Here is a 27,150-nt window from a genome sequence, read left to right as displayed (position 1 = left end):
AAGTCAATTAAAGAGCACTTATACCTAGTCTTTGAAAATATCACATCTAGAGGGATGACATTCAAGAGAACCCAGAATATTAATGTGCTTTGATTTGTCCAGAAGTGATTGTATGTAGAAGATTCTTGGATATGTTTTTCATGCTGTTTTTAAATGTTGCTTATTAAAAGTCTTGCCAGTAATACATTTTCTAATTGAGTAAAAGGTATTATGTAGTTATCCTTCTACATTATTCGCTTTTTAGATGATAGATTGTTATCAAAATCTCCAAACATTACCTTGAAGGTATCTACAAAGATCACCTTTAGTATACCAAAGCCAATGGCTCTAGAAAACAAACATTAGTGAACTGTTAAATAATAATACCTAGTAGATATTAAGTAAATCCTAATATGAGTTCTAATGGTAGATTTTTTTTAATGAGGCACAGTTATATAGTCTAGATTTGCTTAGTGCTTAGTTATACTATACTCAAAACTACAGTACTGTATATCTGTTGTGATTGCCACACCTGCAAGTTGATGGTCATATTGTATAGTAATCTATTTGTAGTACGCATTCATTGGTATTTATAATTGTGTACCTTGTTCAAAGTATAAAGTAATAAATATACATAGGTTATTAGCTACTGGAGACAGTTATGCTCAGTTGTTCCTATATAATTGTTTATATATAATTCAAATAATGTTGTGTTATTTGTGTAGTCACAAGAGTGATTTATACCTGTTGCACCTTGGTTTACTTTATGCTGTGCACTGATTAATTCTGCATGTTTGTATTGTGTGACACAAATATTAAAATAAGCTATTGGAAAAAAATGTTTATAATGGACAAAATTTAAATAGTTCTGTCATTTAGACAACATAAATTATAATGTTGCTTAGTCAAAAAGATACACATATGAAAGATGTCGTACTCAAATTACAATAAGTTGCCATTTACAAAATATAGGCATATAAGGCATAAGTAATGCAACTTTAGTGTAATAATTTTTGCAAGAATCAACAAAATATTTTGGAATGTTGCCTTCACCCAACTTTTTTGAATTTACATAGAACATTGGGTGGAATTGTAGATATAAGTAACAATCTTATACATGTTGCAGGGCACTTATCAGTTGTAAGTAACCCTCTTTATGTTTTCAAGTGATAGTATTAATGATTACAATGGCATTCTCTACTTTAAATGGTACAAATTCCTGTATGGTATTGCTAAAGTTGTATAATTTCTCACTGCTAGAGAATATTTTTAACAGAAACCAAAAATAATTTTACCAAATGTACAATTTGTATGGATTCATATTTTATTGAAGGAATTAAATAATGTAAAGATATTGCAGGAGACATCACTGATATCTCCTGCTTACCTTTCACTCCCAAACTTCAGTCATCAAACTCAAAAACCTAAGTTTTCAGATTTTGACCACAGGAATCTATCCCATATTTAGATGGCATTTATTTCCAGAGCCAATCGCCTTCCTATGGGAATAGGGTTTAACTTGTGAGTGTAATGAATGGATCACTCTGTCTGTGCACAGATCTCAAAACTCATGCCATCCTGCACAGTTCACACATGCACAGTAACACTACCAGGTCAGACTCAGCAGTGTAACACTTTTTAGATAATCCACTGCTTGAGGTGGCTACTGAAATGTTATCCTTCACTCAAAGGTTCAAAGTTACTTGATTTCCTTGCTTTGCTCCCAACTAAGAATCAGCTGTGAAATTACAAATATTTACAAGTTTATTATTTATTGCATTTACAAACATGAAATTATATCCTTGGACTAGTTTGAGCAAGTTTGAAATTTAGTTGGACCAGGCCAATTTGACATCCTAAAATGTGTTTACAGTTTGGTAGTGATTAGGATCAATTACTTTCTAGTTCAACGTAAGTCTCTAATTTTTCCTGGAGCAGAAATTAGGGACACACCTAGAATTTGGATATGTTTGTAGAACATCCTAGCCACACATTGTCAAATGTCAGACATACTAAACAGAAATAGTTGGCTTCAATGAAAGCAATACAGTAGCAGTAGGCATAATATTTATGACTCTGGCTGTATCTTTAGTAAAAGCTAGCTGCTTTGGATTCATGGTTAAGCAAACAAAATAAGTAAGGAGAAATGTGTATTTTTATACTCAGAATTCATAGGAGAAGACTTAATTCAATCTTTAGGTTTATTGAAAAATGCTAATTAGTATAAACTAAGTATAAGAATCTAAAGACATTATTCTATTATAACAATTACCTGGATGCACATTTTCTCATGTTATTTAAGGGATAATGGGATAGGTGAACTATGCAGTTCACAAGTATTATTCATGGAAATTGACAGTTTTTCTTAAGTAAAATAACAAATACTCTTTAGAAGCTATTAGGGACAGCTCATTTATTTCAAATGTTCAGACATTTTAAAATCTGCAATTTTAAGCAGTAAATATGACCATTCAATCAATAAATCAAAGTGCAACTTTTAATTTCTCTTGCATGCCTAAAGTTGAAAATTAAAGTTCATTTATATTGCTTAATGAGTTTAAAATATTATTTTGTGCAAACTTTGAATATCACATATTTGATCTCATTCTTTAGGACCATATTTGTAGCTATCTCATGCAGTATATACAAGTTAGTATGCTCAAACTTTACTTAAGAGTACTATTAGTTTATTCTTTAAGTCTATGACATTACATGCATATTATATCACCAACAGAAACCTCAAAAAAGATGTGTAATACCATGGAATAAAAACATATTTTTTAAATATTTAGCCTGCCTCATAATGATTGAAAATGTTTTAAACTTTTCCCAGGTGTTAAAAGAAATATATACAATTTCAATTATAAAACAATTTCATGTTAGGTAATTGAAATGATTACTAAATGTAAACATTTAACAATTATAAAACATAGTGTATTAGGGATTTGTGTATATAGTAAAATATGTACTGAATTAAGTTGGTTATACAACAGCAAAAAGCATCATACAGTATGCAGTAAAAGGTAATAACATGACATTATAGGTCAAATAAGTCAAATAGTCAAAAAAGAAATGTAATAGGACATACATAAAAGTAAATATTAAATGAAAAATATATAGCAGGCATTATGTATTGTAGTAAGCATGTAATGACTTTCAAAGTTGTATGCTGTAGTCAGATAACAGTAAACAGTACATCAAACAATGTTGTAGAGAGTAATATTACAAAAAAGAAAGTGATAAAAGTAAATAAAGACAAAAATAAACTGAATTGACTACAAAAAATTAAGTATAAGGCTACAATTTGTAGCAACATGTACACATCATAAAAAGGCAAACATTTCAGGGCAGAGTAATGGCCCCCCTTCCTCAGTGCATACATCATGTTGCACTGAGGAAGAGGTAGTTGTTTTGCAGTGAAACATTTGCTAATTTTATGTTTCCCTGTACATATTCTTGCTTTAATAAAAAACTCACATTAACTTTTTTTATATCATTTTTGGCTAGTAGCCTTGTCCTTCACTTTAGTATAGCCTAGTCTTTTACTTTAGTGCAGTCAATTGTAACTCTCATTTAAAAAAGAAAACAAATAACAGATGTCTGCTTTTCCCTGAACCAGTAGAAACCAGCATGTTACAAACATTCACGATGGTCTGACCTATGAAAGATATGTTTCAAAGGAAATACATTATACAATAATTATTGTTAAATACTCATACATGTAAATGAGAATTCAGTGTCAAATGCTATATGATAACTAATGTTATATTAACAAATAAGTAATTCACATAAATAACATACAATTGTTACATTTATGTAACTATGACATGGTACTAAAATATATACACGTAAAAGTATGAATATATGAGTAACAAACTGAAAATTTCAATCTCTTCCATTTATAGTGCTAGTATTTTATTAGGAAATATGTCAACATCATATTAGGTCTAGGCTTTAATTTAAAATTAAAGTGACTATCAGTATCTCAAACACTAATACATACACCAGACCATCCACTCACTAACAAAGGTCTAAAAAAGTGTAAACAATTTTAAATACTTAAAACACAATGTTGAAAATAAGAGAAGACAAATTATTTGTTTAATATAGACATTTTAACAATATTTTACAAGTGTGTACAGTATGATGTGCTATACAATTTCAATGAAATTGTTATTTTATATTTGAATTAACATTAAAGTTTGATAAGCACATTAACATATGCAGACAACAAAAATGCTGTACGTCCTGCAATTTGGATAATCCTGAATGGCTTTGTAAAACAACTTGTATTCTATGGATTTTTATTATTATTTTTGTAATAATAACAGTGGATTTCTGGGAAAAAAAAGAAAATCGATATATAATTTCTGCACAACAATGAATGATATTACAAGATACAGAGGCACACAGAGCCGGCCATAGGCATAGGCAAACTAGGCAATTGCCTAGGGCATTTGATATGCTTAGGGGCATCAGCAGCTTCTGCTGATTAAAATGATATGCAGCATGCCTATATTCTGTGTGTAGCATTACATATGCAGATACAGCCACAGTCTCACACAGTATATAGGCATGCTATATATCATTTTAATCAGCAGAAGCTGCTTGTGCATCCTAACCACATAGCAATGCAAATAAGCTGCATTTTCATAAAAAAAAAGGTGGCCAACGTTAGCATTGAGGCAAGATTTATGAGGACACATCAGTTTCCAAGCAAAGGCAGAGGTCACAGTGTTAGTGGCAGTGTGAGTGCTGTGTGCATGTGAGTGGGTTGGTTGTGCAGTAGTGTTCGGAATATGCGTAAGGAGCATTATGTGTGTCTTGTAAAAATGCATTAATAATGTGCAACATATGTGTAAGGGGCACTATGTGTGTCATTATGTGTATAAGGGCATTAATAATGTGCGGCATATGTGTAACAGGGTACTACTGTATGTGTGTCATTATGTGTATAGGGGCACTAATAATATGCAGCAAATGTGTAGGGGGCACTATGTGTGTCATTATGTGTATAAGGGCATTAATAATGTGCGGCATATGTGTAAGGGACATTATGTGTAAAAGGGCATTAATAAAGGTTGTCATAATGTGTAAGGCACATTATGTTTATAAGGACATTAATAATGTGTCTCATATGTGTAAGGGGCATTACTCTGTGGCATTATGTGTATAAGGTGCTCTACTATGTGGCGTTGCGTATAGAAAGGGCACTACTGTGTTGTCTAATGTGAATAAAGAGCAATAGGGTGTGATGTAATGTGAATAAGGAGCAATTCAGTGTGATGTAATGTGAATAAGGGGCTCTACTGTGAGGAGTAAAATTTATAAGGTAAAGTGATACTACTGTGGGATGTAATATGAATTATGGACACTATCGCATGATCAAATGTGAATAAAGTTGCAGTACTGTGTGGCGTAATTGGAATTGGGGTTACTATTGTGTGGCCATGGCCCTTGCCAGCAAAAACACACCCCTTTTTGAGCTGAAGCCCAAATGTGTGAACTGTTCCTATTTAAAATCTAGGGGGTACAAGCACTAAAATAAGGACTGGTATGGGTGAGGGGTGATGGTGCTGGGAAAGAGGTGCAAGGTCAGAGGCAGAACCAGCGGTGGTGCTAGGGGGCACCAGGCAAAATCTTGCCTAGGGCATCATAATGGTTAGGGCCGGCTCTGGAGGCACACAATGGACAATTACATGGCAAATATTCTTTATCTTATTTTTTATCACTGATGTCCAGTTACAATACTCAGTTCCTAAAGAAATGAAGCTGGGATCTGTAGTTGACAATGTGGCAAAAGATATTGGATTGAATGGTAAAGATTTGGCATTTAGAGAATTTCAGATTTCTCAATTGAAAAAACAGTATTTTAATATTCATTTGGAAAAAAGAGGTATTATGTTTGTCAGACAGAATTGATAGAGATATATTATGTGAAGATAAACAGAGTTGCTTTATAAACATTGAAGCTGTCATTGAGAATCCTTTGAATTTTTATTCAGTAACCATAGAAGTACAGGATGTGAATGATAACTCACCTACATTTAAAAAAAATATTTTGATATAGAATTTAGTAAATTTACCTCACCTGGGGCACGCTTTACTTTAAGTAATGCAAAAGATCCAGACCTACTGTAGGTACCAATTCTATACAAAGTTACACACTTAGTGGTGATGATAGTTTTAGTTTAGGTGATAAAATGACTAGAAATTGAATTAAACACCCTGAAATTATTCTAGAAAAGTCACTGGACAGAGAAAAAAGTTTCCATGACTTAACTTAATTAAGGTTGTTGTTCAAGATGATAATGATAACTTTCCAATATTTAGTCAAGACACATATCACATGAGATTATATGAGAATGCACCTGTTGGCTTTCTAGTAATTCAATTAGATGCAACAGATGACGATGAGGGTTCAAATGCATTAATAGCTTATTCTTTTAGTCACATTCCTGAAAACACACAACAGATCTTTAATATTAACTCCTCAAATGGGGACATTAAGATAATAGGCAATTTGGACTATGAAGCGTCAGATACTTATGAAATGACTGTTGAAGCTGAAGATGGTGGCGGTCATGTTGCTGTTTGCAAGATATCAATAGAAGTGATTGATGTAAGTGATAATGCTCCAGAAATAGCAATCAAATCTCTCTCAGCAACAATTCCAGAGAACTCCCTACCTGGTTCCTTCATAGTATTGATTATGATCCATGATATGGATTCTGGATTGAATGGTGAGGTAATTTGTCAGATCTCGGACACACTGACTTTTCAATTAATGTACTCATCTAGTAACGACTACAGACTAGTAACAGCAGCAAACATTGATCAGTGTATAATATTACAATTGAAGCTATGGATAAAGGATCTCCTTCCCTGTCCAGTAATAAAACCATTCAGTTGACTATAACTGATGTGAATGACAATCCTCCTGTTTTTGAGAATATACGCTACATTGTCTATATTGTAGAAAATAAGCAACCAGGGACCTCGGTATACAAAGTCCATGCTTCAGATCTCGATCATGAACAGAACGGAAAAATTAAATACAGCATTTTACATATCAACATAGAAAATATTCCAATGTCATCGTATGTTTCAATAAACCCAATCACTGGTATTCTTTATGCTCAGAGATCATTTGTCTATGAACAGTTAAGAGAATTTCAGTTACAGCTGATGGCTTAAGACAGCGAATCTCCTCCACTAAGTAGTAATGTCACAGTGAGGATATGTATCTTTGATGAGAATGACAATGCTCCTAAGATTCCCTACCCATCCCCAGACAATGAGGGATCAGCATCATTTGAGTTTATTCCTCACTCTGCTGAAAAAGGTTATTTAGCAACTAAAGTGATTGCAGTGGATGCTGACTCTGGACACAATGCCTGGCTCTCTTATCATTTACTGCAAGCTTCAGATTTATCAGTCTTTTGCATTGATCAACATACAGGTGAAATTAGGCTAGGACAAGACCTTCAGAAAATTGAATCTTTGAGACAAAAAGTTGTGATTATGGTGAAAGACAATGGACAGCCATCCTTTTCATCAACAGTTTCTTTAACTTTGGTTGTGGGCAAAAGTTTTCAGCAAGTTCTTCCAGAGATAAAACACAAAAATAGTGATTTGAATATCCCCACAAACAATCTCATTGACACAGATGATATAGCAGCTATAAATGATTCTTGAAGAACTGATGTGCCTTCTAGCAATACTGCATAGGTATTTGGAAGAACAATTTAATTTATGTATGGAATTCACTATTATTATTATTTGTACCATTTTTAAATAGTTCTATAAAATCTAGTTACCCTTTGGAATGCATGAATATACTGTATGTATCAATAGGTATACATAATGACATCAAGATTAAGCTAAATATATATATATATATATATATATATATAAATAATACTTTTCTGTACACATTTATCTCAAACTGATACAGAATGTTGCCACAGACACTCTTGTTGATACAGGTGACTCAGTAGCTTTGAGTAGATTTGAAAGATAAGGCCTTGGTATGTATGTACAAAAAATTGCAACATTATTAGGACTGCATAGCAGGGGCAGTTTTAGAAAGTGGTGGGCCCACGTGCAAACTCCATGTGGGTGCTTTCCTCTCTCACAGCACAGTAGACTCTGGCAGTGTGTCACAGGGCCCTATTCAGCATGGATTGCAAAATTAAGAAAACACAATCCATCCGATTATCAAACCACTGCGCATGTGCACCTGCGACTAACGATTATGTCTGCGAATGCATTGTGCTTCAATGTAATCACATTTTCATTGACCAGGAAGCCAGCTTTTAGGGGAGGAAACATGGCATTTTGTGGGCGTGTTTGTAAAAACGCAGGCGCGGTAAGGCATTTTATGGATGGGTCTCTGACATCAGCGATGATCAGCCTCTTGCATATGCAAAATTGTGGGTGAAGTTGTCTTGCGCAGATGGAAAACCTCTTCGATGTGCCGGTATTTGCATATGGTTATGCGATCACATTTTGCATTGTGATGCGATTGCAATTTCTGCAATGGGTGTTTTTTCTTTATTACTGGGTGCCAACTATTTGATCACAGCAACTGCTTTTTAGCAAGTTTACGATCCATGCTGAATGGGGTCCAGAGTATACTGCGTATGTGCATGTCTCAAGGAACATGGCCCCTATGCTATGTTCCCGGTGATTACTTTTATGGGCATAGGCAGATCTCCAGGAAATTAGTCACTACGTCATATTGCTTCAGTGCCAATTCAGGACTCTGGAAGTATAATTAAGGGGTGCGTGATGTGTGGTGTGGGCTCTCCTGGACCCAGTGGTCCATGTGCATGACTCACCCTACAGTACTCTAGATATTAAACTAGTTCCAAGTAGCTACAGTATATCTGTTGTGACTGTCTGGCTGTACAATAGACAGGTGTGATCAATTATTGCTTCTTTATGAGACAAAGAATGTACTTTCATTCTATGAAGTCATATGACTGATTTTCACCTTTTCCACCCTGTTTTATTGTATGACACCACTGATTTATGCTGCAAGTTTATGTGACAGAAAAAATAAAATGAGGCAATATGATGTTACATCACTTGTGACAAATCCACAGATATAATAGATGTCAATGTGCACTACTTTTAATAAGTTGCTGTAATAAAATATTGGCATATAAAATAAAAGAAGTGCACATTTTAGTATACCTAATCCAACATCTCTAGAATTGAACAAAATGTCAATGGAAGTTTGCTTTAACCTGGGATATTGCATATGTCCAATAATCTTCTCAGGGTGACTCCATAAACATTGTAAATGTGTACCTAGCCAGATTAAGGAAGGGCCGCAGGGCATTCTGTACCCTGGCCCCCTCCCCTGTCAGGGGGCCCCATCCAGAGTACACTGACATCAGTAGCTCTCCCTCTTGTGCAGCAGTAGAAACAGGCAGCCAGAAGGACCAGAGGAGAGATAGAAGTGGGAAGAGAGCTGTAAGTAACCCAGGGATCTCAGCTTCTTTTACCTGTCTGAGTGTCTGGATCTTGTGTAATCTATTATCTAATGAGAGCATTCGGGTCTAGAAAGAGACACACACATACAGAGTCCTTCTGATTCTTGTATCAGTGTGTAAATAGTACAGAGGTTGCTGCTTTTCTTGCATATGACAAGATAAATTATACATTTTATATTTCTATGTGTATTTTAAGGTTGTCTAAGTGGTCTTTGTACCACTACAAGAAATTTTCATAAAACAGTTGTCTCTCAATTACAGATGTTTCCTCATATATCTTGCCTCAATATGCCATACAGAAGGAGATGCCTGCCGTGAGTGAGCTGATGGGTCCCATGCCACTCTATTAGCTTTAAGCATCTTGAATAGGATGCATAAGCAGCTGCCTATAGTCTGTGTGTCTGCATCTGCATAGAAAATGGTACGCTACAGTGTTTTCTAGGATGTATGTCACAGACAGAATATAGGCATGCTGCATATCATTTTAATCAGCATAAGCTGCTTGTGCATGATATTCACATTATTTTAAAAAAGTTGCACGGCGCAGCCAACTAACACCACCGCATGGTGTGACTAGAAGGGCTGTTTAACGTGCATGGAGGCTAGATTAAAGTGGACACATCTGTAGGTGGAGCTATACATTATACCAAGACTATTAAATTATTAATTTAAATCTAATATACACCATTGCTTTAAATTTATTATACCCAATCCATATTTCCTAACATAACCCATTCCAGGAAGAAAACAATGCTCTCTACCTGGCATTCCCTCTTAAGTTATGATTGCAATCACTTGTGTTGACATAACTTTCTTATCAATGAATCATTCAACACACAGGTGACACCAAGCATATATTAATAGGAAAGTTCAGTTAGAGATTATTTTGTCCCTTCTGGAATGGGGCATATTGGTAGGTGCACGCAATCTAATATACATCCCCCTCTTCCCCTGGGCCCCCCTGTCTTAAGTGCCCTGCACCCCGCAAAAAAGACTTATCCGGCCCTGGATGTGTAGCTTTTTCTTTGCATTTATCAGTTGTATGTAACGCTCTTTATGTTTTCAAGTATATTAATTCCAATACAGTATTGTGAAATTTCTAGGGTGTGTATTGACAAAAGAATATTTCTACCAAATGACACAAATCAATTTAACAAATGTACAATGTGTAGTGTAGTGAACTGTAAATTATGGTTAAAGGATAAGCAGATTATTTGGCAGATCATTGATTAGATTTTCTTTGAAGAATTTGGAATATCTCAGTTATTTTGAAAAAGTGTGATGTGTGCACAGTTCATCAAAATACAGTATACTGTTTTGACTCTAGGCAAAGATTTCAGCAAATACACTGTAGAAGTCTCATTAATTTGTTGATATCAAAAAAGTTGATTTAGAATATATTTTAAATGACAATAGTAAATGGAAATGCTTCAGAAATGTACCTTTTTCTTTAGGCACTCTTTATTGTTTTGTATATTGATGATCATAATTTTTTTTTTTATAAAAAAAACTGACCTTCTATTGTCTTTCCAGCTTTCCTAAGCTGAAATGTAATTTCAATAGCCACCTAAGACAGTATCATAAATATTTATTTCTAGTAATGTAATACAATTTTTTTAATTGTATCTATTATTTTTTATCACATTTAAAAACATTGAAGTTACTAAGATTATTGCACAATACAAATCAGTGTTCTTTAAGAGAAGACAAACATTTTTGAGTAAGTTCTAAATTTAGTTGACCCAGGTTGTGGTTGACTCATTATTGGTTCAAGGTACAATAAATATGTAAAGTCTCATGGAACTGAATTTAAAGAAGCCTCATGTAGTCAGACATGTTTGTAGAACATGCTAGACAAACAGGCAGGTCCTGATTCAGAGCTAGGATCAAATTTAAAAATGGCTAAAAAAAGGTGTAATTCGCTCATGAAATAAACCGTAGTTCGAAAATTTAAAGAAAAAGTGAAGAAGCACTGATCATCTTTGTTTTTACACTGAAATTTAGAATTAAGCTAGGATGCCCAACTATAAAACTCCTCCATATTTTAAATAAACCCCACATGCAGTGGAACATGGTTTTACCAAGATGCAGATTGCTCCTTTTTTGCTTCTTTTTTTATTTTCTCCTAGCTGTAAATCAGACCAAAATTGTCAAATATGAACCATTCTCAGAATACAAGTAGTATATGGGTGTGGAGTATTAGATCTACACTAAAAAGGTATACAGTCAATAGGTCTACCACTAATGATAGATATGTATTATGTCGACATGGTCAAAAGGCTGACAAGATCAAAAGGTTGACATAGAATAGGTAGACAGTAGAAAAGGTCAACAGGGTAAAAAGGTAGACATGGTCAAAAGGTCAACATGGAAATGGTCTACACAAAAAGGTAGACACAATATTTTTTGTTTGTGTTTTGTCACTTTTTACACAAACAAGTCCCATTAGTTTAACGCATACCCTGCATGGCTCGCTTCGCTCGCCATGCTTTAGGCAAGGTTACTATTCCCAATCGTAGTCCGCGTGGATGGTAAAGTATGGAAAAGTTGAAAAACAAACAAACTTGTGTCTACCATATGTCAACCTTTTGACCCTGTCGACTTTTTGACCCTGTTGAACTAATACATGTCTACCAATAGTGGTAGACCTATTGACTGTAGACCTTTCTAGTGTAGATCTATAGTCCAGATACCGTAATATATATTGGTTTTAATTAAAGTATTAAAGAGGGGTACAGTATGCACAATATATTGATAATGGCTGTAGCTTTGCTAGAAACTTTGCAACTTTGGACCCATTGTTGGCCAAAATGAACAATTAAGAAGGAATTTTCATATCTATACTAAGAATTCCAAGATTGTGGTTTAATTCTTCTTTCTTTAAGTCTGTTGGAAAGTGCTTATATTCAAACTATAAAAAGTGTAAATATGTTCATATCACTCAATTTTAATGCCACCTTTTCTCAATTGTGAACCCCATGAACTGGCATAACATTCTAATATTTTAACCACCATAGATGATGAGGGATGGCAAAACATTAGGTCCAGGAATGCTAGTGCTTAGCATCAGCATAGCTATTCAGGAAACATGCTATAAAGTCTATACCAGTTAGTATCCTGTACCTTCTAAACTGCACAAGATGTTTCGAGGGACATCAAATGCCAGTTGGAGAAGGTGTGGAGAGGTGGATGCGTTTCTTCATACTTGGTGGTCTTGTCCTGTTATTAACACATTTTGGGATCAGGTTTGGAATATGATCCTACAAGTCTTAGGTACACTGGTGCCCTGTGATGGTCCAATAGCACTCCTTAGTGCACCTATGCCACATACTGATAAGTGTCTGGTCAAACTGGTGTACCATATTTGTAATGCTGACAAATCTTTAATAGCTACGAACTGGAAATCTCCTACAATGGTGGCCCTTCGAGCCCGAATTAACTTTACAGCCTCAATGGAGCATATTACATTCATCAAAACAACTCCCAAGTCTCATTTCACAAGGTTTGGTCCTCATGGTATCTTTTCCAGTCATAAGCTATCCCTTGTCTCTGCTAACTTCCCAATGTTTCCCATTTCCTTATTTTTTTCTTCTCCCCTCAGTTTTTCTTTTTCTTTGATTGTATTTTTGTTTTCTATTTTTTTATTTGCTTTCCAATTTAATTTGTTATTTATTAGTATTGTTTTCGTATCCTACTTTGTGTTTATTATTTATGTTTTTTTGCAAATAGTGTAACTGATCGATCTTGGGCTGTTTATGTTTATGCAAGTTAGTTCTGTTTTTTCCTTTGTGTACACTTAAAAAGAAAATAATACAACTTTTGTTTAAAAAATATATAGAAATATATTTATTTTTTTAAAAGAATTCTTCTTATAAATCAGACTGAAAGCAAGAGAAAATCTTATTTTTGAGCAAATTTAGAAATTCCCATATTTGAATTTGCCCTTTCAGGCCATATTTGTTCCTATCCCATATATACAGTACAAATTAGTATACTACATTCTGACTTAAGGGTACTATTAGTTTATTCCTTATGTCTATGACATGCCATGCTTAAACATCACAAAAACAAACACATGTATGCAGACCCTTGAAAAGGATGTATATGGCTGTGGAATAAAAAATATTTTATAGCATTGAGTCTGCCAATTAATGATTTTAAATTGGTTAACCACAAAAGAAACATTTAGCTTCACTTGTAGAACAATTATATTTAATTTTTTTTAAATATTAACTACAGCACTAAATGTAAAAGTAAAATGAATTACTATATAAAATAGATTTTTGGAGTTTTGTGTATATTGCAAACTATCTACTACATGTATTTAAATATAATGAAAACTTTATCACGCTTTTCATTCGGTTATAACTCTTGATTTAAAAGAAAGCAATTCAGCTAATAAATTTCTGAGGCAATTACTATATGATTATTATATGATTAATCTTCAAAAATAACACACAACTGATACAAATGTAAGTATGACATGGTGCTATAATATACTGTATACAAATATAATAAGTATATATGAGAACCAAAATCAAATTTAGATTAAACTCTTCTCTAAACAGTACAAGTTATTTTCTAGACAATGATAAAGCATGATAGTAGGTTAATTTAGGTCAGTGGTTACCAAACATGGTCCTAAAGGCCCCCCAACAGCCCAGGTTTTAAGGATATCCCTGCTTATTCACAGGCAACGTAATTATTACCTCAATCAGTTTGATTATACCATCTGTGCATACAGTAAGCAGGGATATCCATAAAACCTGGACTGTTGGGGGCCTTGAGGACTGTGTTTGGGAACCACTGTTTTAGGTCTATGTCTTTAAACATAAATTAAATGTCAGTATATGATTTTGACCAAACATTAGCACAAATTCAATACAATACAAAAAATTATATTTTTAAAGGTTTAAAAAAACAAAAAAGAAGTGAAAATATTAAAGGAGGGCATTTTTTCTACAAACAAAAATGGAATGAATACATATGTATTCATAGTATTAAAGTTTTATATAGTTTTTTACATTTTGCAAGTGTGTTTTATGTGCAATTTTTGTTCCATATTTGAATGAAGTTTAAGACCGATATCCTATTAGCTGCGGTGAGTTACCGCAGCTAAAGGATTCCGTTAGGGCTATCCTATGAGCCCCGTAAGTCAGCACTTATCAGGGATTCTGCTTTTTGTGCCTCAGGCATGCAAAGAAGAATCCCTGATAACCAGCCCCCAGAGATTCGTTATTGGACTCGAACACATAGGTCTGCAGTGTTATCATGGACCTCATGTGTTATCGTACAAGTTACCGCACGGTAAAAATTGGATAACCCAAAAAGCGTTATCAGACTAAAAAGCTTGTTATTACCATGCGGTAACTCATTGCATGTAATAGAATATCAGCCTAAAGCTTTATAACTACACAGCAATATAAAGAAAGCTACGTCTGTTCTTCCCAAACACTAACATAATTCATTTTATTAGTCTCCTCTCTAATAAAGTATTTATAAAGGTGAAAATAATGAAAATTAAAACAAATTATTTATGCAGAAATAAATTAAATGAATATATAGTTATTCATAGTACAGAAGTTCTGTACATGTTTTTATAACATTTTACAAGACTGCATTATATGCTATTAGATTTAAATTGTATTGTTCCATATTTGAATTAAGTCTAACACATTACAATAAAACAGTGATACAAAGAAAGTAAAAACACAGTTTAACTGCAACACCTTATTTCAAGCACTAAGTGTCACTATTGGACTGTGTAAAAATGGTTTTTATTCAATCTGAATGAGAAACCAAATGCATTTATCTACAGTCTCACAGTGCAGATCAGGAGAAAAACACTGCATCATCTCTACTGTACATCCTGCAAATTGGATTATTCTAAATATTTTCAGAAAACTTTACAATTTATGGATTTCTTTTCTTTTTTCTTTTTTTGGGATTTCTAAAATAAGACACTATATAATTTAATTGTAACAATGAATGATATTACAAGATACAGAAGCACACAATGGACAATGAGATGGCAAGTATTTTTCTTTATTTTATTTTTTATCAATGATGTCTCTGGCCAGTTACAATACTCAATGCTGGAAGAAATGAAGCTAGGATTTGTAGTTGGCAATGTGGCAAAAGATATCGGACTGAATGTTAAATATTTAGCATTTAGAAAATTTCAAATTATTTCTCAAGTGAAAGAACAGTATTTTAATATTAATATTGCAAATGGAGACTTATATGTGGCAGATAGAATTGATAGAGAGGTATTATGCGAAGATAAACAGAGCTGCTTTATAAATCTTGAGGCTGTTATTGAAAATCCTTTGAATTTTTATACAGTCACCATTGAAATACAGGATTTGAATGATAACTCACCTACTTTCTCTAATAAATATTTTGATATAGAAATTAGTGAACATACTTCACCTGGTGCATGCTTTGCTTTAAGTAATGCAAAAGATCCAGATCTAGGCACCAATTCTATACAAAGTTACACACTTAGTGGTGATGAATGTTTCAGTTTAGGAGAAAAAATGACTAGAAATGGAATTAAATACCCTGAAATTAAACTAGAAAAGTCACTGGACAGAGAAAAAAAAAGTTTTTATGAGTTAATGTTGATGGCTATTGATGGAGGTAAACCTCCAAAATCTGGCACTGCCACAATTAAGGTTGTTGTTCAAGATTTTAATGATAACTTTCCAATATTTAGTCAAGACACATATCACTTAAGATTATATGAGAATGCTCCTGTTGGTTTTCTAGTAATTCAGTTAAATGCAACAGATGAAGATGAGGGTTCAAATGCCTTAATAGCTTATTCTTTTAGCCACATTCTTGGAAATGCATAACAAATCTTTAACATTGACTCCTCAAATGGTGATATTAAGGTAATAGGTCATGTGGATTATGAAGCATCAGATACTTATGAAATGACTGTGGAAGCTAAGGATGGTGGCGGTCATGTTGCTCATTGTAAGATATCTATAGAAGTGATTGATATAAATGATAATGCTCCAGAATAAACAATCACTTCTCTCTCAGCAACAATTCCAGAGAACTCCCCACCTGGTACTCTCATAGCACTGATTTATATTCGTGATCTGGATTCTGGGATGAATGGTGAGGTCATTTGTCATATCTCTGACACATTGGATTTTCAATTAATGCCTTCATCTAGTAGCTACTACAAACTAGTAACCGCAGCAAACATAGACCAAGAAAAGGAGCCTATATATAACATTACAATTCAATGTTAGGATAAAGGATCTCCTTCACTGTCTAGCAATAAAACAATTCAGTTGACTATATCTGATGTGAATGACAATCCTCCTGTTTTTGAGAAAATGAGCTACATTGTCTACATTGTGGAAAATAATCAACCAGGGAACGCGGTACACAATATCCATGCTTCAGATCTTGATCATGGTCAGAATGGAAAAATTACATATAGCATTCTAAATAGCAACATAGAAAATATTCCAGTATCATCGTATGTTTCAATAAACTCAATCACTGGTGTTTTATATGCTCAGAGATCATATGACTATGAACAGTTACGAGAATTTCAGTTCCAAGTGATGGCTAAAGATGGTGGCTCTCCTTCTCTAAGCAATAATGTCACAGTGAGGATATGTATCATTGATAAGAATGACAATGCTCCTAAAATTCTCTATCCATCACCAGATAATGAAGGATCAACATTATTTGAATTTATTTCTCGCACAGCCAAGAAAGATTATTTAGTGACTAAAGTGATTGCAGTGGATGCTGACTCTGGACACAATGCCTGGCTCTCTTACCACTTATTGCATTCTTCTGACTCATCCTTCATTAGCATTGATCAATGTACAGGTGAAATTAGGATTGGACGAGACCTTCAGGAAATGGAATCTTTGAGGCAAAAAGTTGTGATCATGGTGAAAGACAATGGACAGCCATCCTTTTCATCTACGGTTTCTTTGACTTTGGTTGTGGCCGAAAGTTTTCATCAAGTTCTTCCAGAGATAATACACAAACCTAGTGATTCAAAAACATCATCTAATATAACTTTATATCTGGTAGTTTCCATCTCCCTGATTTCTCTTTTATTCATTGTGACAGTGATGGTTACAGTAATCTATAAATGCAGAAAATCAGATACTCAAACATCTTTCCAAAACATTAATAGAGACGTGTATCCTCAGTTCACCCTAGGATGTCCTTCTGAGATCAGTGATGGTAGCTTACCTTTCCCATTCACCTATGATGTGTGTGTGACCCTTGACTCAAAGCAGAATGAAATTGCCTATCTGAAACCAGTCCAGAATGTTCCCACAGACAATCTGATTGACACAGATGACTCAGCAGCTGTAAATGATTCTTCAAGCAATTATTTGACTACTAGCAAGATTGTACAGGTATTTGGAACTGTCATTTAATGTATATACTAATTAACTCTTTTGATATAATTTATAAATAATTCTACAAAATATAGTGACCCATTGGAATGCATGAGGTTACGTAAATACACATATACAGTACATATATACACCGATTTGTTAACAGCTGTTTATATAACACATTTTTTACTCAGTGCTTTACAGAGATTTTTGAAATCATTCATATCAGTTTCTGCTCCTCATATGGATGCAAATACAAACTATGGTTAATTTTTGCCTAAAACCAATTTAAATGGTTTGAAAATGATATGTTTTTTGGGGAGTTGGAGGAAACCCATACAAACCCTTCAGCACAAATCACTTGGAAAATCACTTGGAAAATTGCCCAGCAGCCACTTTTCTGGTGATCTGCAAATGTAAGTAACAAAAGAAATTCTGTGAAAATGACCATCACATTTTCCTGGAGATTTGCATATATGAAGTAGACTCTGACACTGCTCAGAGTCTTTTGCTTGTGCTATCCTCTAGAAAAGGAGGGCCTGCATGGAGACTTCATATGGGCCTCCTCCTCTGTAAATAGACCCTCTATACTGTATATTTATAGAGACTCATATATTCATTCTGAAAATTTCAGATGACTTATAATATACTCGTAATAAAACCAATTTGAAACAAGGGAACTTGGTTTGTTTGCAGATATGTTTTATTCTCTAGCGGGATTTGTGTGACATAAGTGTACATTCTATAACAGAATTCTGTTATATTTAAAGGGAGAGATATTGCTAGTTTTTAGATGCTATACAATTTCTGAGCGGGTGCAACTATCACCTTGATTGGATAAATTAGCAGTTGCAAAAAATATAACGTAATTGCTATTTATAAAAAATAAAAGTGTATCCACATTCTAATTAATTTTTTATGGGGCATCATTTAAAAAAATAGTTCTGCAGTATACCTTTAAATCCTGGATAGTCTTGATTTTGAAGATGCTTCACTAAAATTATGCACGTATAATATGTTTCTGATTGATTATTTAGGGCCTAATTCAGACCTGATCGCAGCAGCATAATTGTTCTCTAATGGGCAAAACCATGTGCACTGAGGAGGGGGGGCAGATATAACATATGCAGAGAGAGTTAGATTTGGGTGGGGTGTGTTAAAACTGAAATCTAAATTGCAGTGTAAAAATAAAGCAGCCAGGATTTCCCATGCACAGAAACAAAATAATCCACCCAAGCTGGTTCAAATCATTTATCACAGGCAGGTCACAGAGAGTTTCGTCTGGAGTATACTCATCACCACCAGAGCCATTGTCATGTGGTGTCCCACAAGGTTCGATTTTTGCAGTATACATGCTACCACTGGGTGAAATAAACAGGCACCATGGTCTGGTCTACCACTGTTATGCAGATGATACACAGCTGTACTTGTCCTTTGCTCCGGGCACTGAGAACCCAATAACAACCCTAAGTGGCTGTCTAGCTGAGCTCCAGGTGTGGATGAGTGCCAGTTGGCTGTGACTGAATCCAGATAAAACAGAGGTCCTTATGATAGTATTGGAACATCAAATGTCAAGAATGCAGCATGGCCCACCAACTGGACTTACACTTGGACATAAGATATCAGCCACAAACAAATCCTCATTCTGTCATCTGAGGAACATAGTCAGAATCAAGCACTTATTTCCCTCAGATGATCTGCCAAAAGTCATACAAGCATTTGTATCATCTCGATTAGACTACTGCAATGCCCTATACCTTGGTCTCCCAGCAAAAGAATTGCACCACTTACAGCTGGTGCAAAACACAGCTGCCAGGCTGTTAACCAACCAACCCCATTCTAGCCACATAACACCCATCCTCTACTCCCTTCACTGGTTGCCTGTAAGATGGCGAATCATCTTCAAGATTAGCTTACTGAGTTTCAAAGCACTACATGACCAGGGCCCAAGGTACCTGAGGCAGTTTCTGATTCCATACTGCCCCACTTGATTACTGCGATCTGTAGATGAAGGACTTTTAGCAGTATGTAGAATCTCCCTTAATTCATCGGGGGGTCGAGCTTTTAGCCATGCGGCTCCAACTCTATGGAACTCACTTACCCGCACAGTTCAAGAGGCCCCCACTCTAGAATCCTTCAAAAACAGACTCAAGACTTTCCTGTTTACTCAAGCATTTCCATAATTGTCCCTTTAGTATCTACATGTCCTCTGTATTTTTTGAAAATCTTTTCTTTAATTCATTGTTTCTGTACTATATTAAGTTCATACTATCTGTTAAGCGCCTTGAGTCCTGTTGGATAAAGAGTGTGATATAAATAAAATAATTATTAATTATTATTAATTCTAAATTTCTGTGCACATGTTACAGTATATCTGCCCAAGCTTCAGTGCACATGGTTTTGCCCATTAGAGAACAATTTTACTGCTGCGATCAGGTCTGAATTATGCCATTAGTTCATTCCTATGTTTAGTTACAAAGTACTGAGAATTTCTGTAGTTGGAAAAGCATATTGGTTGTTCTAATTCTGCATAATAGGCAGGTGTGGAGAAGAACTAGACAATATTCATTTAACTTCATATGTAGTTTCTGAAAGACACTGTTGTAACACTGCACTTGCGGAGTTCTGCAGTGGATGGCACTGCAGAGCAGCCATTTTTCCAGTAATTTGCACTAACACAATAGAGAAGTCATAAGGAATGTGGCACAGGTGCCAATCAATGTTGGACTGGCCCACAGGGGTACAGGGGAAACTCCTAGTGGACCCCACTGCCTGGGGGCCCAAACTCCTCCTTTAGTGATCAGGTTTCAGACTGTGCACTTCAATTGTACATTATACATATGTTTTCTACAAAGCAGTTTAAGCAGTTTTTCAAGACTCCCAGCCCATGCACTCTCTAATTGTTAGGCAAACCAATGTGGTAGCTGGCCACAAACCCTCTGGAGTCTAGCCACACCCCTAAACATTGGCCCCTACCACTGCATTCCCCTGGTGGGCCCTTCCTGTCCCAGTCCAACACTGGGCGCCATGTTTCTGGAGTTCTGCTTATGCACAGTAAAATCTGGCACAAATCCAGTTCACTGTACTGCCAAAGAGGAGGGGACATGCATGTACTGTAGCATACACATGGGTCCTCTCTTAAATGGCCTCTAAATATAGTGTTATGAATTGTAAATAGACCATTTTTAAATATACATCTGTGAGAGAGAGTTTCCACTTTACAAAGTTTCTATTGACAGAGTTTTCAATGAGGCCTAGTTGTCTTTTCTAGATTTGTCTAGTGCCTATTAGGACTGTTATTAGTAGCTACAGTATATTTATTGTAATTGCTGCTACAGGAGGCAATCATGAGACTGCTTGTCGGGATCCCAGCGGTCACAATGTCGACGCCAGAATCCCGACAGGCGTTGAAATGCCGACGCTGGAATACTGGCGCCACAGGCTTTTCTCTCTCTATGGTTGTCCACAAAGCCCCACAAGGGGCTTTCTAGACCTGCTGTCAGCATACTGGTGGATGGGATCTCGCTGTCGGGATAATGACAGCTAGGATGCCGGCCATCGGTGTTATGTATGTATCACTCTGCAACTAAATACACTGTAGATAAAATTTTGTATATTAGTCTTCAGTATATTAAAGTTTGGTTCAACAATTTTCAGTCTGATTTAGTGCATATAGTATACAGTCAGTGGCGTCAGAAGGCGGGTGCGGGGGGTGCGGCCCGCACCCGGGTGTCCCCCTCGGAAGGGGTGACACCAAAGTGCCAGCTCTTCTGTAGTGACAGGAGCCGAGTGCTGCAGAGAGATAAACCGCTGCAGCACTCGGCTCCTGTCACAGATAAGAGCCAGCACTGCACGTTGAGCAGTCTCCGGGGGCAGCCAGCATCTTCGGGGAAGCTGGACATGCCCCCGGAGCGAAGAAAAAAAGACCCGCGAGGCCATGCCCCCTTTTGATTAGACCAAGCCCCCTTTTCGGATGGGAGGCGGGGGTTGATAATACAGAGTGCGCTCCGGGTGTCACCACACCCGGTGACGCCTCTGTATACAGTAGAGTATTATGTTAGGGAAATATTAAAGTGAGCTATTAGACAAGCTTGATGTTATTCTAACATTTATGACTAAGACACAGATATGATAGATGTCATTATTCACTACTTTCTGTAAATTGTTGTTACAAAATATTGGCTTGTAAATCAAAAGATTGATACTTTTCTGTATACCTAAGTCAATGTCTCTAGAAATGTACAAAATGCTAGCAGAATGTTTCTTTAATCTGATTTTTTTGCAATGCTTAGAACATTGGGGGTAATTCCAAGTTGATCGCAGCAGGATTTTTGATAGCAATTGGGCAAAACCATGTGCACTGCAGGGGAGGCAGATATAACATGTGCAGAAAGAGTTAGATTTGGTTGGGTTATTTTATTTCTGTGCAGGGTAAATACTGGCTGCTTTATTTTTACACTACAAATTAGATTGCAGACTGAACACACCACACCCAAATCTAACTCTCTCTGCACATGTTATATCTGCCTCCCCTGCTGTGCACATGGTTTTGCCCAATTGCTAACAAAAATCCTGCTGCGATCAACTTGGAATTACCCCCATTGGGTGTAATTTTAGAAATTTGCAAGAAACTTGTCAAAGAACATCATTAAACATTGTAAACAGGTAGATCTTACAGTGCCATTCTCAGTAAGTAGTTTTTTTCAATGCTTTTAAGTGTTAGGGAGGGTACACACTAGAACATTCTCAGCACTGTATGCCGTTTCTGGACAAATCAGAATGACATATCGGCCAGATTATTCAGAGTGTATCCATGATTGCATGCTCCCGCAGATCAGATGCATCCACTTCTGGCTGTCGCAACCAGATTTTGAATACCATGGCTATGCACGTTCCCAATTCTCATGCTATCTAAGTAAGAAAATTGGAAGCAGTAATTTTTCTTCAGAATCCCAATGGAAAGTTTTACAAAAATAGGGAAATCAGCATGTACCCTAAAAAACAATTCAATTGATTCAAAATGCATTTTTTAATAGCAGTGAAAAAGTGATAGTTGCCGTTTTTAAAAATTAAAATAACAGCTGTAGTTAACTTTGAGATGTGTACATGCCCATAATATATTTTTAGTCATTTGAAACTACTTAAAAAAAACTTGAACTAAAACACCTTTAACTCCCACCTGCAATCCTAAAAAAAAAAAACACCTGTCCCATCCATACAGCACCCCTGTTTACCTGTCCCACATCTTTTATCACATTATTCTGCACTTTGCAGACTAATACCCCAATAAGGACATGCATTTTTTGGGCCCAATTAAGCAAATGTAAAATTTCCAATTGCCTAATTAATCATTTGAGGTTGATTGGGGTGGTGTAGGTCAGGGACGTGCGGTGAGCTAAATAGCTCAGGAGGAACTGGCTAGCACCAGAGCCAGATTTACATGCAATATATGAGACAAAGCGTCCATCTGGACATTATACACAGGTGCAGCAGTGTAAGAAAATCTGGTGAGTTTTGATTAGAGATGTGTGGAAAGGATACACAGGTGAGGCACTGCCTCACCTGCCATAGACTTTTTACTTCAGAGTTTTGGCTATAAAATTATTAGAATAATGCAAAGAAGATATTTCAAACATATTCTTTGTATTTTTCATATACATTATACAGTCAAAACTCTGGAACAAACGTTAGTATGACAGGAAAGGCTCTGCCTCACCTGCCTCACCACACCGCACCGCACGTCACTGGTGTAGGTATATTTAATTGCAGTTGCAGCAACTGTGGATGCACCCCCTGCTGCGAAAGCAATTTACCATTAGTATGGCTGCGCATGATGTCATGCAGCCACCCTGCCCTTGTTCAAAGTGACGCACCCCCACAACGCCACTTCACCACCCCGCAAATTGCTCTGCCTGTTAATCAGGCAGAGGTGTTCACAGCCAATGTGATCCAGTCACATTGGCCAGGCATGCACGTGCAGGACAGGGTCCTGCATGTGCGCATTGCATTGGTGCTTTCTAGGGCGAATTTCGGTTGCATCGCTATTGCGTCTTGACCTGAATAAGGCCCAGGGCCTACAAGTTATGTATGTTGTCTTCAATTAAAGCATTAAAAAAGCAGTATGCACATTACATTGATGGTTCTGACTGTTACCATGGTTAAATCCTCTTAATTCTTTGTGTGTTATTATTACCCAAACTGAATATTGTTTTCTTCCCAGTTGTAAAGGGCTGGTGTTATATAAATAACTATTACTAAACATAACTGTAAAATGTAAATATATTATTCATATTATTCATTTAAAAAAACTAATTTATAAAACATCAAGAGACATTTTTGAGCAAATTTAGAACACGTACTGTATATTAAAAAAAAAAAATATTCCATATTTGTAGATATCCCATATAAAAGTTATTACATTTTATGCTGATTGAAGAGTACTATTAGTTTATTACTGTACAGTATTTTACAAACATATGTATGCAAACCTTTGAAAAAAAGATGTACAGTATTTAACTTTGGAATAAAATAAATAATTTTATAACATTGAGCATACCTCCCAACTTCTGCGGTGACTAAGTCCGGACAATTCTCACACCTTCAATGTGCACCTGAAATTAGGGGGCATGGTTTAGCAACAGGGGGTGTGGCCTCATGGGGAATGCTGGACCCGCAAGTCATGCCCCCATTTTTTGTCATGCTAAAGGCTTGCCCAGCACTTCAGGAGCTGCTGGTCAGTCCCCAGTCTCTTTCAGAGCCGACACAGTGTGTTAGGATGACAGGTGCATGCGCCCATCATCCAGTCTTTTCTTGCCCCACCTGTGGGACACTGCAACCTGCAGGTGGGACAGCGGGACAGTCCCAGGTAAACAGGACTGCCCCACTGAAATCGTGAAAATTGGGACATATGCATTGATTTAATTTTTAATATGTTAAACATTTCTTAGGTGTTCAAAGAAATACATATTTTCAGTTATAGATTTCATTTTTGGTTATAGAATTGTTTACTACAAAGTGTGAAATTAAATAAAATAATATATAGTATTTTTGGTTATTTTTGTATGCTTAAAATTATTATTTGAATACTATTCTATGAAAAGTTTATCATGTGAATAGTAACATTTTATTCAGAAAGAAAACAAATAACTTGTCTATTTTGTCCCTAACCAGTAGAAATCTGTATAGTACTTACATCATACCATCCCACTGCCCCAATTCCAGTGGAACAGTCCAGTTTTTCTGTGGCTGTCCCCGTCCCACCGTTGGGCTGCAGTGTCCTCCGAATGGGTGGGGAATGGGGGATGCTCTGAAACCACTGCTCTGCATTGCACGCTCATGTTATCCTCACACATTGTGCCAACTCTGGGAGAGGCTGGGGTGCTGGGCAACCCCAAACATGACAAAAATGGGGGCCCAGCATGATGAAAATGGGGTTGTGGATCTCCAACTTAGCATTGTGCTCGAGGCCATATCCCTCTTGCTGCTATGCCATGTTACCTAATATAACATTTGTCCCAACCATAACGGCTCACAAGTTGGGAGGTATGTTACATGCTAGATGGATACTGTACAATAAATTACAAAGGAAATACCAAATATTGTTATAAGTCAAATATGATATGTTGACAAATGTTATGTTACTCTTATTTATCAACATTTACTTATACAGTGTCAATCATCTTCCATAGCACCTTATATTTGAGCATGATACTAAATATATACACCTAAACTAGTAGAAATATATGACTATAAATTAAAATTAAAATAAACCATATCTGTATACTGTTCAAGTTGGTTTCAAGGTACCTGGCAGCTGGTAGTTGCCAGGTACCTTTTTTGTAAGGTGTTGCCTTTAAAAGTAAATTAAATATTAATATCTGATTTTCCTAAACACTAATATATAACTCATCCCATTAGACCTTAAATGTCTCTACAAAATGTAAGTAATTATGAAAGTCAAAATAACTGAAAGGTTAAAATTCTAAAAGAAAATCAACTTCGGAGTCATACAGATTTGTATAACATTTTATTTGATGTGCTATTGAATTTTAATGTAATCATTGTTGTTTATTTGAATTAAGTTTAAAGCTTCATAATACACCAATATATAAGGAGAACAAAAGTGCAGTTTAGTTGCAACACCTCATTTCAAACACTGAGTGTCACTATTGGACTGTGTGTAAAAAAATATCTTTATTCAGTCTGGATGTAGGAACCAAATGCATTTCACTACAGTCTCACAGTGCAGCTCAGGAGAAAAACATTGCAGCATTTCCACTATACAGTACATCCTACAATTTGGATTATCCTGAATATCTTAAAACAACCTGCAATTCATGGATTTCTTCTCTTTTTTTTTGTGATTTCTAAAATAATACAATCATATCATTTCTGTCTGACAATGAGTGATATTACAAGATGCAGAGGCACACAATGGACTTTGAGATGGCAAGTATTTTGCTTTATTTTATTTATTATCAGTAATGTTTCTGGCCAGTTACAATACTCAATTCCTGAAGAAATGAAGATGGGGTCTGCAGTTGGCAATGTGGCAAAAGATATTGGACTAAATGTTAAAGATTTAGAATTTAGAAAATTTCAAATAATTTCCCAAGTGACAAAACAGTATTTTAATATTAATATGGAAAATGGAGACTTATATGTGTCAGACAGAATTGATAGAGAGATATTATGTGAAGATAAACAGAGCTGTTTTATAAATCTTGAAGCTGTAATTGAAAATCCTCTGAATTTTTATACAGTCACCATTGAAATACAGGATATCAATGATAACTCACCTACTTTCTCTAAGAAATATTTTGATATAGAAATTAGTGAACATACCTTACCTGGGGCACACTTTGCTTTAAGTAATGCAAAAGATCCAGATTTAGGCACCAATTCTATACAAAGTTACACACTTAATGGCGATGAATGTTTCAGTTTAGGAGAAAAAATCACTAGAGATGGAATCAATTACCCTGAAATTATACTAGAAAAGTCACTGGACAGAGAAAAAAAAAGTTTTTATGACTTAATGTTGACTGCTACTGATGGAGGTAAGCCTCCAAAATCTGGCACTGCAATAATTAAGATTGTTGTTCAAGACGCTAATGATAATTTTCCAATATTTACTCAAGACACATATCACATAAGATTATTTGAAAATGTTCCTGTTGGGTATCTAGTAATTCAATTAAACGCAACAGATGAAGATGAGGGTTCAAATGCCTTAATAGCTTATTCTTTTAGTCACATTCCAGAAAATACACAGCAAATCT

At 35.5% G+C, this 27,150-nt stretch overlaps 1 protein-coding gene and 1 pseudogene across 8 annotated transcripts in view; both read left to right on the top strand.

Annotated features, from left to right (window-relative positions):
* Window positions 1-27,150, top strand: part of LOC134933410 (protocadherin gamma-C5-like) — a 688,451-nt gene that overhangs the window by 202,532 nt on the left and 458,769 nt on the right. The window contains exon 1 of one of the 8 annotated variants that reach the window (XM_063928599.1): window positions 26,256-27,150. This exon is cut by the window's right edge and continues 1,541 nt beyond it. The exons of the other annotated variants lie outside the window; for them this stretch is intronic. Coding sequence (XP_063784669.1) covers window positions 26,271-27,150 — 880 coding nt within the window. The 5' untranslated portion in view covers window positions 26,256-26,270. Of the gene's footprint in view, window positions 1-26,255 lie in introns of those variants that run through there. 8 annotated transcript variants of the gene reach the window in all.
* LOC134933908 (protocadherin gamma-B2-like) lies at window positions 15,467-17,908 on the top strand (annotated as a pseudogene).

The sequence above is a fragment of the Pseudophryne corroboree genome, chromosome 6 (assembly GCF_028390025.1).
Source record: "Pseudophryne corroboree isolate aPseCor3 chromosome 6, aPseCor3.hap2, whole genome shotgun sequence".
NCBI classification, from domain to species: domain Eukaryota; kingdom Metazoa; phylum Chordata; class Amphibia; order Anura; family Myobatrachidae; genus Pseudophryne; species Pseudophryne corroboree.
This window is presented reverse-complemented; position numbering and strand designations above follow the sequence as displayed.